At 46.1% G+C, this 17,288-nt stretch overlaps 1 protein-coding gene across 1 annotated transcript in view; it reads right to left on the minus strand.

The window, feature by feature from the left end:
• The window catches only part of podxl2 (podocalyxin-like 2), a 62,845-nt gene that overhangs the window by 30,873 nt on the left and 14,684 nt on the right, over nucleotides 1–17,288 (minus strand). The window contains exons 3-4 of the mRNA XM_070894944.1: nucleotides 6,655–7,301; nucleotides 2,307–2,384 (exon numbers count right to left, since the gene is read on the minus strand). Coding sequence (XP_070751045.1) covers nucleotides 2,307–2,384; nucleotides 6,655–7,301 — 725 coding nt within the window. The remainder of the gene's footprint in view (nucleotides 1–2,306; nucleotides 2,385–6,654; nucleotides 7,302–17,288) is intronic.

Raw genomic sequence — 17,288 nt, forward strand, 5'->3', positions numbered from 1 at the left:
GGCCGAGGCCACCGATGGTTGAGCAATTATAATCAGGGATTGTCAAGAGGGCCGAATTAGAGGAGCGCAGACATCCCGCGGATTGTGGGGCTGGAGGTGATTACAGAGATAGCGAGGGGTGAGGCCCATGGAGGGATTTGGAAACAAGGATGGGAATTTTGAAATCACGGCGTTGCTTAACCGGGAGCCAATGTAGGTCAGACATTGGACTTTGCATCAGCGCTCTTATCTCGAAGACAAACGTTTGGGGGTTCAAGCACAGAATTGAGGCTGATACTTCATTGCAGTACTGAGGGAATGCTGCATTGTCAGAGGCGCCGTCTTTCAAGTGAGATATTTTGTTGTCTGCTCAGGTGGATGTAAAAGATCCCACGGCAATACTGGACAAAGAGTATCAGAGTTCTCTCTAGTAACCTGCCTAATTGTCAGCTGTGGCTCAGTCAGAAGGTTCTGGGTTCAGGTTCCACTCCAGGGACATCAGCGCATAAATCCAGGTTGCACTTCCAGTGCCAGTACTGAGGGAGCGCTGCACTGTCAGAGATGCCATCTTTCAGATGGGATGTTAAACTGAGGCTCTGTCTGCTCTCTCAGGTGGATATAAAAGATCCTACTGCATTTTTTTCGAAGAAGAGCGGGGGAGTTATTCCTGGTGTCCTGGCCAATATTTATCCCTCAATCAACATCAAAAAACACAGATTATCTGGTCATTATCACATAGCTGTTTGTGGAAGCTTGCTGTGCGTTAATGGATATCTAGCTGGCTGCAAGACAGAAAGTTAAGAGAGGGGGGAAAAGGTGGCAGAAGGTGGGTAGTGGTGTTCCACAAGGATCAGTGGTGGGACCACTGTTCTTCACAATTTATATTAACGATTTAGACTTTGGAATTAAAAACACAATTTCTAAATTTGTGGACGACACCAAATTGTGGGGGGCGGGGGGGGAAGGGGTGGATAGTCAATACTGAGGAGGACTGCAACAAATTACAGGAGGACATGAATAAGCTTATAATTTGCTAATGAAATTCAACACCGATAAGCGTGAGTTATTATATTTTGGTTAAAAAAAATAAGGAGGTCACAAATTACTTGGAAAATAAGATCCTAAATGGGGTAAAGGAGCAAAGGGATCTTGGAGTACAAATACGCAAATCACTAGAAGTTGCGACACAGGTTAGCAAGGCCAAAACAAAAGCAAACCAAGCACTAGGGTTTATTTCTAGAGGATAGAATTGAAAAGTAGGGAAGTTATGCTAAACCTGAATCGAACCTTGGAGCACTGAGTACAATTCTGGTCGCCATATTAGAAAAAGGATATAGAAGCACTGGGGAGGGTGCAGAGAAGATTTATATACCTATCATGAAAGAACTGGCCTGTTTCTGTGCTGTATATTCTGGCTAATTCTAAGTAAAATTGGCTGCCACATTTCCTACATCATAACGCTTCAAAAGTGTTTCATTGGCTGTAAAGCGCTTTGGGATATCCTGAGGACGTGAAAGGCGTTATAGAAATGCAACTTCTTTCTTGCTTTGTGGTGTTAAAGGAACACAGCTTCCACCGTAGCAAAAAAATAATAAGAACATAAGAACATAAGAAATAGGAGCAGGAGTAGGCTATATGGCCTATCGAGCCTGCTTCACCATTCAATAAGATCATGGCTGATCATATACATTATGCCCTTCATGATATAATCATCCTTGTAAAATATCATCTGAAGAAAAGAAAGACTTTTCTATAGCACCTATCATGACCTCAGGATGTCGCAAAATGCTTCTGGAGTGTAGTCACTGTTGTAATGTAGAAAATGCAGCAACCAATTTGCTCACAGCAAACTCCCACAAATAGCAATCTGACAATGAGCAGATAAATCAGTTTTTAGTGATGTTGATTGAGGGATAAATATTGGCTCAGGCCACTGGGGGATAACTCCCCTATTCTTCTTCAAAATAGCACCCTGGGATCATTTACATCCATCTAAGAGGACAGACAGGGCCTCGGTTTAACATCTCATCCAAAAGATAGCACCCCAACAGTGCAGCACTCCCGCAGTACTTGCAGCCTAGATTTTTGGGCTCAAGTCTCTGGAATGGGACTTGAACCCACAACCCTCTGACTCCAGAGGCAAGAGTGCTACCCACTGAGCCACAGCTGACACATTATTGTGAGTGACGCCACATGAGATCCTCGAGGGTGAGGTTTGATTTCAAGATATCGGATGGCATATCAGGAGCTAAGGGGGAGCAAGAGAGTTAATTTCCAAGGACCATCAAATATCGAATGGATAGATAGTTTGGATGTTTAATACTCACACATTCAGTGTTTTCAGTCATGTTTAGGATAACGTAACTCTTTCCGGCTAGTTTGCTCCAGTCTCTACAGACAACCTGCTAAAGTAAGGCACAAGAATGGTGTCAGGTTAAACAGAATGAGGGAGGGACGATGTGTGAGCCGTAGACTTTTGAGATAAAAACAGAAATTGCTGGAAATCTCCGCGGGTCAGGCAGCATCTGTGCAGAGAAAAACAGAGTCAAGGTTTCAGGTCTGTGACCCTTCGTCAGAACTGGAAAAGTTTGAGATGTAACGTATTATTCAGCGGTACCGAAAGCGAGGGGAGGAAAGAACAAAAGGGAAGGTCTGCGATAGGGTGGAAGACAGGAGTCATTTAAGAGACAAAAGGGATGGTGGGCAAAAATGAGATGGTAATGGCACAAATTAGGAAACAAAAGATGAGTCTAGATGGAGTGTGAATGGTGGAATCATCACCAGCTGCCATGGGAAACAGAGAGAAAATAATAAAAGGGGCGGGGTTTGAGAGCTCTGTATGCACGATAAGGGTGCAGCTTTAAGAAATTGTATAAATTGAGAGGATAGATTGAGTAGATTGGGTCTATTAGGTGATCTCATTGAGTGAGCTAGATGCTGAGAGGTTGTTTCCCCTGAGATTAAGGACTGAGATGAGGAGGAATTTCTTCACTCAGAGGGTTGTGAATTTTTGGAATTCTCGACCCCAGACGGCTGTGGAGTACATTCAAGGCTGAGATCGATAGATTTTTGGGTACTAGGGGAAATCAAGGGATATGGAGATCAGGTTGGAAAGTGGAGGTGAGGCCGAAGATCAGCCATGATCTTAATGAATGGTGGAGCAGGCTCGAGGGGCTGTATGGCCAATTCCTCTTCCGAATTCTTATGTTCATAAGGTCAGAATAGCCAAAGCAAGGCGGCATAGATTTAAACAAAATGTAAAGGCAATTAAGGACAAATTAGGAATGATTCCCAGCCTGGGAGGAAAAACGGCAGGGAAATGGTTCATGAAGTTAGAAACAGATGATACGGACTCGACGGGCTGAACATAAGAACATAAGAAATAGGAGCAGGAGTAGGCCATTTGGCCCCTCGAGCCTGCTCCGCCACTGAATAAGATCATGGCTGATCTGATCATAGATTCAGCTCCACTTCCCTCCCTGCCCACTCCCCATAAACTTTTATTCCCTTATCGCTTAAAAATCTGTCTATCTCCTCCTTAAATATATTCAATGACCCAGCCTCCACAGCTCTCTGGGGCAGAGAATTCTACAGATTTACAACCCTCAGAGAAGAAATTCCTCCTCATCTCAGTTTTAAATGGGCGGCCCCTTATTTTGAAACTCTGCCCCCTAGTTCTGGTTTCCCCTATGAGTGGAAATATCCTCTCTGCATCCACCTTGTCGAGCCCCCTCATTACCTTATATGTTTCGATATGATCACCTCTCATTCTTCTGAACTCCAATGAGTATAGGGCCCAACCTACTCAACCTATCTTCATAAGTCAACCCCCTCATCTCCGGAATCAACCTCGTGAACCTTCTCTGCACTGCCTCGAATGCAAGTATATCCTTTAAGTACGCAGTACTCCAGGTGTGGCCTCACCAATACCCTGTACAGTTGTAGCAGGACTTCTCTGCTTTTATACTCTATCCCCCTTGCAATAAAAGGCCAACATTCCATTTGCCTTCCTGATTACTTGCTGTACCTGCATACTAACTTTTTGTGTTTCATGCACAAGGACACCCAGGTCCCTCTGTACTGCAGCACTTTGCAATATTTCTCCATTTAAAAAATAATTTGGTTTTCTATTTTTTCTGCCAAAGTTGATAACCTCACATTTTCCCACGTTATTCTCCATCTGCCAAATTTTTGCCAATTCACTTAGCCTGTCTATATCCCTCTGCAAATTTTTTGTGTCCTCCTCACAATTTGCTTTCCCACCCATCTTTGTATCATCAGCAAACAGGGCTACATTACACTCAGTCCCTTCATCCAAGTCATTAATGTAGATTGTAAATAGTTGAGGCCTCAGCACCGATCCCTGCGGCACCCCACTAGTTACTGTTTGCCAACCGGAAAATGACCGATTTATCCTGAGTCTTTGTTTTCTGTTAGTTAGTTCCTCTATCCATGCTAATATATTACCCCCAACCCAGTGAACTTTTATCTTGTGCAGTAACCTTTTATGTGGCACCTTATCGAATGCCTTCTAGAAATCCAAATACACCACAGGGGTTATGGGGAGCAGGCAGGGAAGTGGACCTGAGTCCATGATCGGATCAGCCATGATCGCATTAAATGGCGGAGCAGGCTCAAGAGGGACTGTATGGCCTTCTCCTGCTTCTATTTCTTCAGTATTATATACTTGAAAAGGTAACATTTGCAGGGCTACGGGGCAAAGAGCAGGGCGGGGGGGAGTGGGACTAATCGGACAAAGAGCCGGCATAGGCACGAGGGCCCGAAAGGCCTCTTACTGTGCTGCACGACGCTGTGATTCAGCCTCCAGTGGACGGAGTCAGGTGCACAGTGCCAGTTATGTCACGGGGCTGTTGCATTTGGAGAGAGCGCAAAGTCCGCCTCTTCGTCACCACAGCAAAACTGATGGCGGTAACCATGGCGACAATCTGGGCCTACACTGCTCTGGAGGAAGGACTGCAGCAGGCGACGGCGGGGTAGGGATTCTAAATGAGGTGGCCCAATAAACAAAAAAAAACCACACGAGTAATTAAATAAAGGAATTGAAGCGCGGGAGTAGGACCAGACTAGACCGCGTCATTACGGCAGTAAATCGAATCCTTGTCAGCCTGTCGGAGATAAGAGAGAGGGAGGAGGGAAATCAAGCTGAGGTAAATGGGCCTTTTTTTAAAAAAAAACGTTATTCCCAGCTGTACTCACACAATACAACAGCTGACCTTGATTATTGTGACCGAAAAAAACTCACAAAAGCAAACGCATGCAGTGTGTCTCCTGAAGATGTGTTTTTTTTTGTGGTCCAGTAATAGATCTTTCAGGAAACGAGGGCCCATTTAATTAACGCAAGTCAGAAAAAAAGCCTAAGGTACTTGCCAGCCCTCCAGGATTGCCCTGGTGTCTTCAGGAATTAAAAGATTAATCTCCTGGACTCTATGCAAAAAAAAACCCGGGGGGAAAAATCTATGGGAGGAGCGGCTGCATTATCAAAAAAAGTGTGAAATTTGAGCATTTCTTAGTTGTAAAAATAATTGGAGATTGGGGACAAAAATGGCTGTTTGATGAACAAACAAGAATCATCCTTCACACAGTGAGAGTTAAGGGGAGATTAACTGGAATAGGGGACAGGCATGAGGGATTTCGGTTATGTGGAGAGACTAGAGAAGCTGGGGTTGTTATCCTTAAAGCAGAGACGATTAAGGGGAGGTGTTCAAAATTACAAAGGGTTTTGATAGAGCAAGTAACAACTTGTATTTATATAGCGCCTTCAATGTAGTGAGACGTCCCAAGGCACTTCAGAGGAGTATTATCCACTGAAAATTTGACACGGTGCCACACAAGTAGGAATTAGCGCAGATGACCAAAGCTTGGTCAAAGAGGTAGGTTTTAAGGAGCGCCTTGAAGAAGGAAAGAGAGGCGGAGAGTCGGAGAGGTATAGGCAGGAAGTTCCAGAGCTTGGGGCCTAGGCAACAGAAGGCACAGCCACCAATGGATGGACCGATTATAATTTAGGATGCTCAGGAGAGCAGAATTATTGGAGCGCAGACATCTCCGGGGGTTGTGGGGCTGGAGGAGATTCCAGAGATAGGGAGGGGCGAGGCCATGGAGGGATTTGAAAACAAGGATGAGAATTTTGAAATCGAGGCTTTGCCTAACCGGAAGCCAATGTAGGTCAGTGAGCACAGGGGTGATGGGTGAGCGGGACTTGGTGCGAGTTAGGACACGGGCAGCCGAGTTTTGGATCACCTCTAGTTTACATAGGGTACAATGTGGGAGGCCAGTCAGAAGTGCATTGGAATAAGGAGGAACTGTATCCAGTGGCAGGAGGGTCGGCAACAAAAGGGCAAAGATTTAAGGTAATTGGCAAAAGGACCAGGTGGGGAGATAAGGAAAAATGCTTTTATGCAACGAGGTGATCAAGAGCGCTCTGCCTGAAAGGGCGGTGGAAGCAGATTCAATAGTAACTTTCAAAAGAGATTTGGATAAATACTTGAAAAGGAAAAAAACTTACAGAACTATGGGGGAAAGAGCAGGGGGAGTGAGACTAATCGGATAGCTCTACCAACGAACTGGCACAGGCCCAATGGGCCGAGTGGCCCCCTTCTGTGCTGCATGATTCGATGATTCTACGAAATGTGACAGGTTAGCATTAACGATCATTACCTGCGTGGTCTCCGGAGGTTCTCCTCTGGCCGCGGTGGGTTTGGTACCACTGGTGTCCTCGGGAATGAAACCCGGCTCCTCCATCTTGGATTCCGCTTCCACCGCGGTCGTGTGGTCCGGGTCCGGCGTGGCAAAACCCGTCCCCTTCTCGCCAGTGATCGGCAAGCCCTGAGTCAGCGCGGCGTCGCTGCCCGTGGTGGCCGTGGTGGGAGGCGTGATGGCTCCAGCGGGCCCCACGTGGTCCGGGAGTTGTGGTGGCGGCGAGGAGGAGGAGGAAGCGGGAATGGCGGCGGGAGAACCTGAGGCGTTGGCCGGCAGCACATCTGCCACATTCGTCCCAGTCGGCGGAGCATCCGGCTCGTCCCTTCGACCGCCCGAGTCCGATTCCGCCGTTGGGTCGACGGCAGGGTCATCTAAATCATCCGCGGTGCCGCCGCGCAGGCTGACAGGCGGCATGCTGGGTCTTGAGAACGTGGCGTTGGTGGGCGATGTGGCTGGCTCTGCCGGGCGGCCTGACGGCATGGATTCGGCGCCTGGGGAAACCATTGGCTGCGGCAAGGAAGTAAATGGATATACTGCGTCCGATTCACCAGTTACAGCTACAGGCAACGGGGCTGATGGAAGTAGAGGAACAGAGGAACTGCCGTCTGAAACAAGAGATTAGACGTGACTGTTTTGGTGGGAAAGACAACACTTACGTTGAATCATACAGCAAAGCAGGGGACCATTCAGCCCATCGTGTCTCTGCCGGCTCTTTGAAAGAACTATCCAATCAGCCTCACTCCTCAGCCTTTTCCCCATTACCCTGCACATTAATTCTCTTCAAATATCCGTCCAATTGCCTTTTGAAAGTTCCTGTGGTATCTGATTCCACCGCCCTTTCAGGTAGAGCATTTCCAATCATAACCTTCTGTGTGAAATAATTTCTCCTCATTTCCCCTCTTGTCCTTTTGCCAATTATTTTAAATCTAAGACCGCTGGATATATAGAAAGACTTGCATTTATATAGCACCTTTCACCACCTCAGGACCTCCCAAAGTGCTTTACTTTTTGAAGTGCAGTCACTTTGTTGTAATGTGGGAAACGCAGCAGCCAATTTGTGCTCAGCAAGCTCCCACAAACAGCAGATAATCTGTTTTTTTAAATGTTGATTGAGGGATAAATATTGGCCAGGACACCGGGGATAACTCCCCTGCTCTTCTTCAAAATATTGGCATAGGATCTTTTACTTCTACCTGAGAGGGCAGACTCAGTTTATCGTCTCATCCGAAAGACGGGATTTACCTGAGTTAGATTTATGACCTAAATGCATTGCCAACTGCGAGTGGGACGATGAAAGTGATTCTTTTTTGGCAGGAAATATCCAATAATCGGTGGAGGAACCCAGCCATCCCACTGCTCTTTGTAAACAATTTCCTTGCAAATCAATGTTGCCATCTTTCAGAGACCATCAGAATGACCTTCAAATTAACCGTGCTGAAGAACAATCCAAGTGACACACTCCCTGGGGACAGTCAACAGAATCTTCTCCAAATGAGAGCTTGCGGCATTTGCATTGGGCTTAGAATTTTTATATTATTCATTCAGGGGATGTGGGTGTTGCTGGCAGCCAGCATTTATTGCCCAGCCCTAATTGCTGAAGGGGATTGATAGTGTAGATGCTGAGAGATTGTGTCCCCTGGCTGGAGTGTCCAGAACTAAGGGGGCATAGGCTCAGGATAAGCGCTCGGCCATTTAAGACTGAGATGAGGAGGAGTTTCTTCACTCAGAGAATCTTTGGAATTCTCTACCCCAGGGAGCTGTGGAGGCTGGGTCTTTGAATATAATTAAGGCTGAGATAGATTTTTGGTGTCTAGAGGAATCGAGGGATATGAGGATTGGGCGAGAAAGTGGAGTTGAGGTCGATGATCAGCCATGATCCTATTGAATGGCGGAGCAGGCTTGGGGGGGTTACATGGCCTAAGCCTGCTCCTATTTCTGATGCTTTCGAGAAGGTGGTGGTGAGCTGCCGCGGTCCTTCAGGTGAAGGTCTGATTATATTTTCTTGTAGTGCTTTGGGATAACTGAATGGTTTGCTAGGCCATTCCAGAGCCAACCATATTGGAGTCACACGTAGGCCATACCAGGTAAGGGCAGCAGATTTCCTTCCTTAAAGGACATTAGTGAACCAGACAATCTGGTAGTTTCATGGTCACCATTTCTGTAGACTAGTTTTTCATTCCAGATATTTTTTTATTTAACTGAATTTTAAATTCCCCAGCTGCCATGGTGGAATTTGAACTCGCGTTTTTAAGATCAATAGTCCAGGCCTCTGGATTACTAATCCAGTAACATAACCACTAAGCTACCGTACCCTTTAATGAATGATACAGCACAGAAGGAGGCCATTCGTCCCATCGTACCCCTGCTGGCTCCTTTGAAAGAGCTATCCAATTAGGCCCACTCCCCTCCCCTCCCCCACCCCTGCTCTTTCCCCGCAGCCCAGCAAACGGTCCTTCCAGAAAGTTCCGCAGCTCGAGCCCTCAGACTGTCACATGCCATTTGCTGGCGATCATTGTTTAGTGAGTTGGTCTTATCGCAGGAAAAGGTTACTCAGACAGATAGGGATGGATGACCAACAGGAAGAGCAGTGGAAGGAAAACAGATACACCGCTTTAGGTACTGTTGAGGGGGATGACTCATCAGGGGAGAGCAGCAGCAGCCAAGTTCATGGCACCATGGGTGGCTCTGCTGCACAGGAGGGCAGGAAAAAGAGTAGGAGAGCTATAGTGATAGGGGATTCAATTGTAAGGGGAATAGATAGACGTTTCTGCGGCCGCAACCGAGACTCCAGGATGGTATGTTGCCTCCCTGGTGCAAGGGTCAAGGATGTCTCGGAGCGGGTGCAGGGCATTCTGAAAAGGGAGGGTGAACAGCCAGTTGTCGTGGTGCATATAGGTACCAACGATATAGGTTAAAAAAAGGGATGAGATCCTACAAGACGAATTTAGGGAGCTAGGAGCTAAATTAAAAAGTAGGACCACAAAAGTAGTAATCTCAGGATTGCTACCAGTGCCACATGCTAGTCAGAGTAAGAATCGCAGGATAGCTCAGATGAATACGTAGCTTGAGGAGTGGTGCAGCAGGGAGGAATTCAAATTCCTGGGACATTGGAACCGGTTCTGGGGGAGGTGGGACTAGTACAAACCGGACGGTCTGCACCTGGGCAGGACCGGAACCAATGTCCTAGGGGGAGTGTTTGCTAGTGCTGTTGGGGAGGAGTTAAACTAATACGACAGGGGGATGGGAACCAATGCAGGGAGACAGAGGGAAGTAGAATGGGGGCAGAAGCAAAAGATAGAAAGAAGAAAAGTAAAAGTGGAGGGCAGAGAAACCTGAGGCAAAAAGCAAAAAGGGCCACATTATAGCAAAATTCTAAAGGGGCAAAGTGTGTTAGAAAGACAAGCCTGAAGGCTCTGTGCCTCAATGCGAGGAGTATTCGGAATAAGGTGGACGAATTAACTGCGTAGATAGCAGTTAACGGATATGATGTAATTGGCATCACGGAGACATGGCTCCAGGGTGACCAAGGCTGGGAACTCAACATCCAGGGGTATTCAACATTTAGGAAGGATAGTCAGAAAGGAAAAGGAGGTGGGGTGGCATTGCTGGTTAAAGAGGAAATTAATGCAATAGTAAGAAAGGACATTAGCTTGGATGATGTGGAGCTGCGGAATTCCAAAGGGCAGAAAACACTAGTGGGAGTTGTGTACAGACCACCAAATAGTAGTAGTAAGGTTGGGGACAGCATCAAACAAGAAATAAGGGATGTGTGCAATAAAGGTACAGCAGTTATCATAGGTGACTTTAATCTACATATTGATTGGGCTAACCAAACTGGTAGCAATGCGGTGGAGGGGGATTTCCTGGAGTGTATTAGGGATGGTTTTCTGGACCAATATGTCGAGGAACCAACCAGGGAGCTGGCCATCCTAGACTGGGTGATGTGTAATGAGAAAGGACTAATTAGCAATCTTGTTGTGCGAGACCCCTTGGGAAAGAGTGACCATAACATGGTAGAATTCTTTATTAGGATGGATAGTGACACAGTTAATTCAGAAACTAGGGTCCTGAACTTAAGGAAAGGTAACTTCGATGGTTTGAGGCGTGAAATGGCGCGAATAGACTGACAAATGATACTTGAAGGGTTGACAGTGGATAGGCAATGGCAAACATTTAAAGATCACATGGATGAACTTCAGCAATTGTACATCCCTGTCTGGAGTAAAAATAAAACAGGAAAGGTGGCTCAACCGTGGCTAACAAAGGAAATTAAGGATAGTGTTAACATAGAAACATAGAAACATAGAAAATAGATGCAGGAGTAGGCCATTCGGCCCTTCTAGCCTGCACCGCCATTCAATGAGTTCATGGCTGAACATGCAACTTCAGTACCCCATTCCTGCTTTTTCGCCATACCCCTTGATCCCTCTAGTAGTAAGGACTACATCTAACTCCTTTTTGAATATATTTAGTGAATTGGCCTCAACAACTTTCTGTGGTAGAGAATTCCACAGGTTCACCACTCTCTGGGTGAAGAAGTTTCTCCTCATCTCGGTCCGAAATGGCTTACCCCTTATCCTTAGGCTGTGACTCCTGGTTCTGGACTTCCCCAACATTGGGAACATTCTTCCTGCATCTAACCTGTCTAAACCCGTCAGAATTTTAAACGTTTCTATGAGGTCCCCTCTCATTCTTCTGAACTCCAGTGAATACAAGCCCAGTTGATCCAGTCTTTCTTGATAGGTCAGTCCCGCCATCCCGGGAATCAGTCTGGTGAACCTTCGCTGCACTCCCTCAATAGCAAGAATGTCCTTCCTCAGGTTAGGAGACCAAAACTGTACACAATACTCCAGGTGTGGCCTCACCAAGGCCCTGTACAACTGTAGCAACACCTCCCTGCCCCTGTACTCAAATCCCCTCGCTATGAAGGCCAACATGCCATTTGCTTTCTTAACCGCCTGCTGTACCTGCATGTCAACCTTCAATGACTCATGTACCATGACATCCAGGTCTCGTTGCACCTCCCCTTTTCCTAATCTGTCACCATTCAGATAATAGTCTGTCTCTCTGTTTTTACCACCAAAGTGGATAACCTCACATTTATCCACGTTATACTTCATCTGCCATGCATTTGCCCACTCACCTAACCTATCCAAGTCGCTCTGCAGCCTCATAGCATCCTCCTCGCAGCTCAAACTGCCACCTAACTTAGTGTCATCCGCAAATTTGGAGATACTACATTTAATCCCCTTGTCTAAATCATTAATGTACAGTGTAAACAACTGGGGCCCCAGCAGAGAACCTTGAGGTACCCCACTAGTCACTGCCTGCCATTCTGAAAAGTACCCATTTACTCCGGCTCTTTGCTTCCTGTCTGACAACCAGTTCTCAATCCATGTCAGCACACTACCCCCAATCCCATGTGCTTTAACTTTGCACATTAATCTCTTGTGTGGGACCTTGTCGAAAGCCTTCTGAAAGTCCAAATATACCACATTTAAATCCAAATTCCTTAAATCCAAGGAAGAGGCATATAAATTAGCCAGAAAAAGCAGCAAACCTGAGGACTGGGAGAAATTTAGAATTCAGCAGAGGAGGACAAAGGGTTAATTAAGAGGGGGAAAATAGAGAACGAGAAGAAGCTTGCCGGGAACATAAAAACTGACTGCAAAAGCTTCTGTAGATATGTGAAGAGAAAAAGATTAGTGAAGACAAACATTGCTACTTGCAGTCGGATTCAGGTGAATTTATAATGGGGCACAAATAAATGGCAGACCAATTGAACAAATACTTTGGTTCTGTCTTCACGAAGGAAGGCACAAATAACCTTCCGAAAGTACTAGGGGACCGAGGGTCTGGTGAGAAGGAGGAACTGAAGGGTATCCTTATTGGGCGGGAAATTGATGGGATTGAAGGCCGATAAATCCCCGGAGCCTGATAGCCTGCATCCCAGAGTACTTAAGGAAGTGGTCCGAGAAATAGTGGATGCATTGGTGATAATTTTCCAACAGTCTATTGACTCGATATCAGTTCCTATGGACTGGAGGGTAGCTAATGTAACACCACTTTTTAAAATGGGAGGGAGAGAGAAAGTGGGTAATTATAGACCGGTTAGCCTGACATCAGTGGTGGGGAAAATGTTGGAATCAATTAAGGATGAAATAGCAGCGCATTTGGAAAGCAGTGACAGGATCGGTCCAAGTCAGCATGGATTTATGAAGGGGAAATCATGCTTGACAAATCTTCTGGAATTTTTTGAGGATGTAACTAGTAGAGTGGACAAGGGAGAACCAATGGATGTGGTGTATTTGGACTTTCAAAAGGCTTTTGACAAGGTCCCACACAAGAGATTGGTGTACAAAATCAAAGCATATGGTATTGGGGGTAATATACTGACCTGGATAGAGAACTGGTTGGCAGACAGGAAGCAAAGAGTCGGGATAAACGGGTCCTTTTCAGAATGGCAGGCAGTGACTAGTGGGGTGCCGCAGGGCTCAGTGCTGGGACACCAGCTCTTTACAATATACATCAATGATTCAGATGAAAGAATTGAGTGTAATATCTCCAAGTTTGGAGATGACACTAAACTGGGTGGCCGTGTGAGCTGTGAGAGGGATGCTAAGAGGCTGCAGGGTGACTTAGACGGGTTAGGTGAGTGGGCAAATGCATGGCAGATGCAGTATAATGTGGATAAATGCAAAGACAGAATATTACCTGAATGGTGGCAGATTAGGAAAAGGGGAGGTGCAATGAGACCTGGGTGTCATGGTTCATCAGTCATTGAAAGTTGGCATACAGATACAGCAGGCAGTAAAGAAAGCAAATGGCACGCTTGCCTTCATAGCGAGGGGATTTGTGTATAGGAGCAGGGAGGTCTTACTGCAGTTGTACAGGGCCTTGGTGAGGCCTCACCTGGAATATTGTGTTCAGTTTTGATCTCCTAATCTGAGGAAGGACGTTCTTGCTATTGAGGGAGTGCAGCGAAGGTTTACCAGACTGATTCCCGGGATGGCCGGACTGACACATGAGGAGAGACTGGATCAACTGGGCCTTTATACATTGGAGTTTAGAAGGATGAGAGGGGATCTCACAGAAACATACAAGATTCTGATGGGACCGGGACAGGTTAGATGCGGGTAGATTGTTCCTGATGTTGGGGAAGTCCAGACCAGGGGACACAGTCTTAGGATAAGGGGTAGGCCATTTAGAACTGAGATGAGGAGAAACTTCTTCACTCAGAGAGTTGTTAATCTGTGGAATTCCCTGCCGCAGAGAGTTGTTGATGCCAGTTCATTGGAGATATTCAAGAGGGAGTTAGATATGGCTCTTACGGCTCAAGGGATCAAAGGGTATGGAGAGAAAGCAGGAAAGGGGTACTGAGGGAACGATCAGCCATGATCTTATCGAATGGTGGTGCAGGCTCGAAGGGCTGAATGGCCTACTCATGCACCTATTTTCTATGTTTCTATGTTTCGCAGGGTTCAATAGTTCAGTTAAACCCTCCTGCAAGTATTCTGCCTTGAGGCTGGCCTCGCTCCCTGGTGCTTTCAAACTGCATAGAATCAAGCGCTGTCTCACAGCAGACTGAGTGAGTCTCCCTAATTCGGACTGATTCAGTGTTCATTCCAGCTCACTTAAATCTGACCAACTCTATCAATATTACAGCGAGTTAGCTCAGAATCCCAAGGCCCTGTGATCCAGTCTCTTATTTTTAAAGAAATACAGCGCCTTTCATGACCGCCGGATGTCCCAAAGCGCTTTACAGCCAATGAACTATTTCTGGAGTGTAGTCACTGTTGTAATATGATAAACGCGGCAGCCAATTTGCACACAGCAAACTCCCACACACAGCAATGTGATAATGACCAGATAATCTGTTTTTTTGTTATGTTGATTGAGGGATAAATATTGGTCAGGACACCGGGGAGAACTCCCCTGTTTTCCTTCCAAAATAGTGCCATGGGATCTTTTATGTTCACCTGAGAGAGCAGACGGGGCCTCGGTTTAAGATCTCATTTGAAAGACGGCACATTCGACAGCGAAGCACTCCCTCAACATTGCACTGGCGGTGTCAGCCTAGGTTTATGTGCTCCAGTCTCTGGAGTGGGACTTCAACCCACTGAGCCACAGCTAACACCTGTAGATGTCCCCTCCTTCAATATGTTGCTGCAATCTCGGAGTGGCTCCCGGCCAGTGAGAGTAGGAGGCCCAAGGCCCTTTGCAGGCTAAAGACCAAGTTAGAACAGTTGTCACCCCCACCGCACCCCCCCACCCCCATAGCAAACTTAGGCTGGCACGCTGAAGGGTCTCGATCCCCTTGGGATCTCTCGCTGATCAACTATCTTTTTAGGTGTCAGCTGTGGTTTAGTGGGTAGCAATCCCATCTCTGAGTCAGGAGGTATGGGTTCAAGTTCCACTCCAGGAGACTTGAGCACATAATGCTAGGCTGACACTCTAGGGCAGTAATGAGGGAGTGCTGCACTGTCGGAGGTGCCGTCTTTCAGCTGAGGCCTCGTCTGCTCTCTGAGGTGGACACAAAAGATCCCATGGTACTATTTTGAAGTAAAGCAGGGTAGTTCTTCCCGGTGTCCTGGACCAATATTTATCCCCCAACCAACATAACAAAACAGATTATCTGGTCGTTATCACATTGCTGTTTGTGGGAGCTTGCTGCCCACAAATTGGCTGCCGCGTTTCCTACATTGCAACAGTGACTACACTCCAATAGTACTTCACTGGCTGTAAAGTGCTTTGGGACGTCTGGTGGTGGTGAAAGGTGCTGCAGAAATGCAAGTCTTTCTTTCTTTCTTGACAGTCAATCAAAGAACGATTGTTTTTCTCCCTAATCTCCAAAATATATTTTTTAATAACTAAGAAATTGAAGTGTTCACAGAAACTGAAAATAGCACACTTAACGCCTCGATGATTTTTCTCCCGGGGACTTTTGCTCGCAGCAGTGACCCGGAGATTAACTCCTGGAGGGTTGGCAACACGAGGTGGGAATTGTTGTTCCGTCTGTTTAAATTAACGATGATTTTCTGCTTTCCTCCAGATAAGACCCTTTGCCTCCTGGCCTATATACAAAAAAAACATTTAATTAAAAGGCGCTCTCTTAGGATCATGGAAAACAAGCTCAGAGGCTCCAAATCTTCGATAGAGGTGCCAATATCTAAATGTAGGTCAGTTGTTATTAGTTGTGTCTGGGCAGTACTATGGTTTGCTTTGATTACACCATCTATTTATTGTGCTAAACACAGGGCTGAGATAAGGATTAGACGCTGGCTGAGATTTTATTCTTGTTAAGTAGCTTAACTGAGCGTTGCGTGAAGACTAGTACCCAGAGAAAAGCTAAGAGGATGAACTCGATTGTTAGCGAGAAAAGCTCCCAAGCACAATTCGATAAGCTGAGGACTCTTTAGTTTTGAATAGAGACGTAAGAAATAGGAGCAGGAGCAAGCCATTTGGCCCTTCAAGCCTGCGCCACCATTCAATATGATCATGGCTGATCCTCTATCTCAACACCATATTTGCAATTTCTCCCCATACCCCTTAATGTCTTTTGTGTCTAGAAATCTATCTATCTCCTTCTTAAATATATTCAGTGACTTGGCCTCTGCAGCCTTCTGTGGTAGAGAATTCCACAGGTTCACCACCCTCTGAGTGAAGAAATTTCTCCTCATCGCAGTCCTAAATTTCCTACCCCTGAGACTGTGACCCCTTGTTCTAGACTTCCCAGCCAGGGGAAACATCCTCCCCACATCCAGTCTGTTCAACTCCATCAGAATTTTATATGTTTCAATGAGATCCCCTCTCATTCTTCTAAACTCGAGTGAATACAGGCCCAGTTGACCCAGTCTCTCCTCATACGACAGTCCTGCCATCCCAGAAATCAGTCGGTTGAAACTTCGCTGCACTCCCTCTATGGCAAGTTTATCCTTTCTTAGGTAAAGAGACCAAAACTGCACGCAATACTCCAGGTGTGGTCTTACCAAGGCCCTGTATAACTGTAGTCAGACATCCTTGCTCCTGTACGCAAATCCTCTTGCAATGAAGGTCAACATACCATTTGCCTTCTTAACTGCTTGCTGCACCTGCATGTTTGCTTTCAATGACTGGTGTACAAGGACACCCAGGTCCCTCTGTACATTGACATTTCCCAAGCTATCACCATTTAAATAATACTTTGTCTTTATGTTTTCCCACCAAAGTGGATAACTTCACATGTATTCACGTTATATTGCATCTGCCGTGTGTTTGCCCACTCACTCAACCTATCTAAATCACCTTGCAGCATCTTTGCATCCTCACAACTCACAATCCCAGCTAGTTTTGTGTCGTCAGCAAACTTGGAAATATTACATTTGGTTCCGTCATCCAAATCATTGATATCTATATTGTGAATAGCTGGGGTCCAAGCACTGATCCCTGTGGTACCCCACTAGTCACTGCCCGCCACCCCAAAAAAGACCCGTTTATTCCTACTCTCTATTTCCTGTCAGTTAACCAATTTTCAATCCATGCCAGTATATTAACCCCAATCCTATGTGCTTTAATTTTGTACACTAACATCTTATGTGGGATCTGAAAATCGA

Source organism: Pristiophorus japonicus, chromosome 12, assembly GCF_044704955.1.
Source record: "Pristiophorus japonicus isolate sPriJap1 chromosome 12, sPriJap1.hap1, whole genome shotgun sequence".
Classification (NCBI taxonomy): Eukaryota; Metazoa; Chordata; class Chondrichthyes; family Pristiophoridae; genus Pristiophorus; species Pristiophorus japonicus.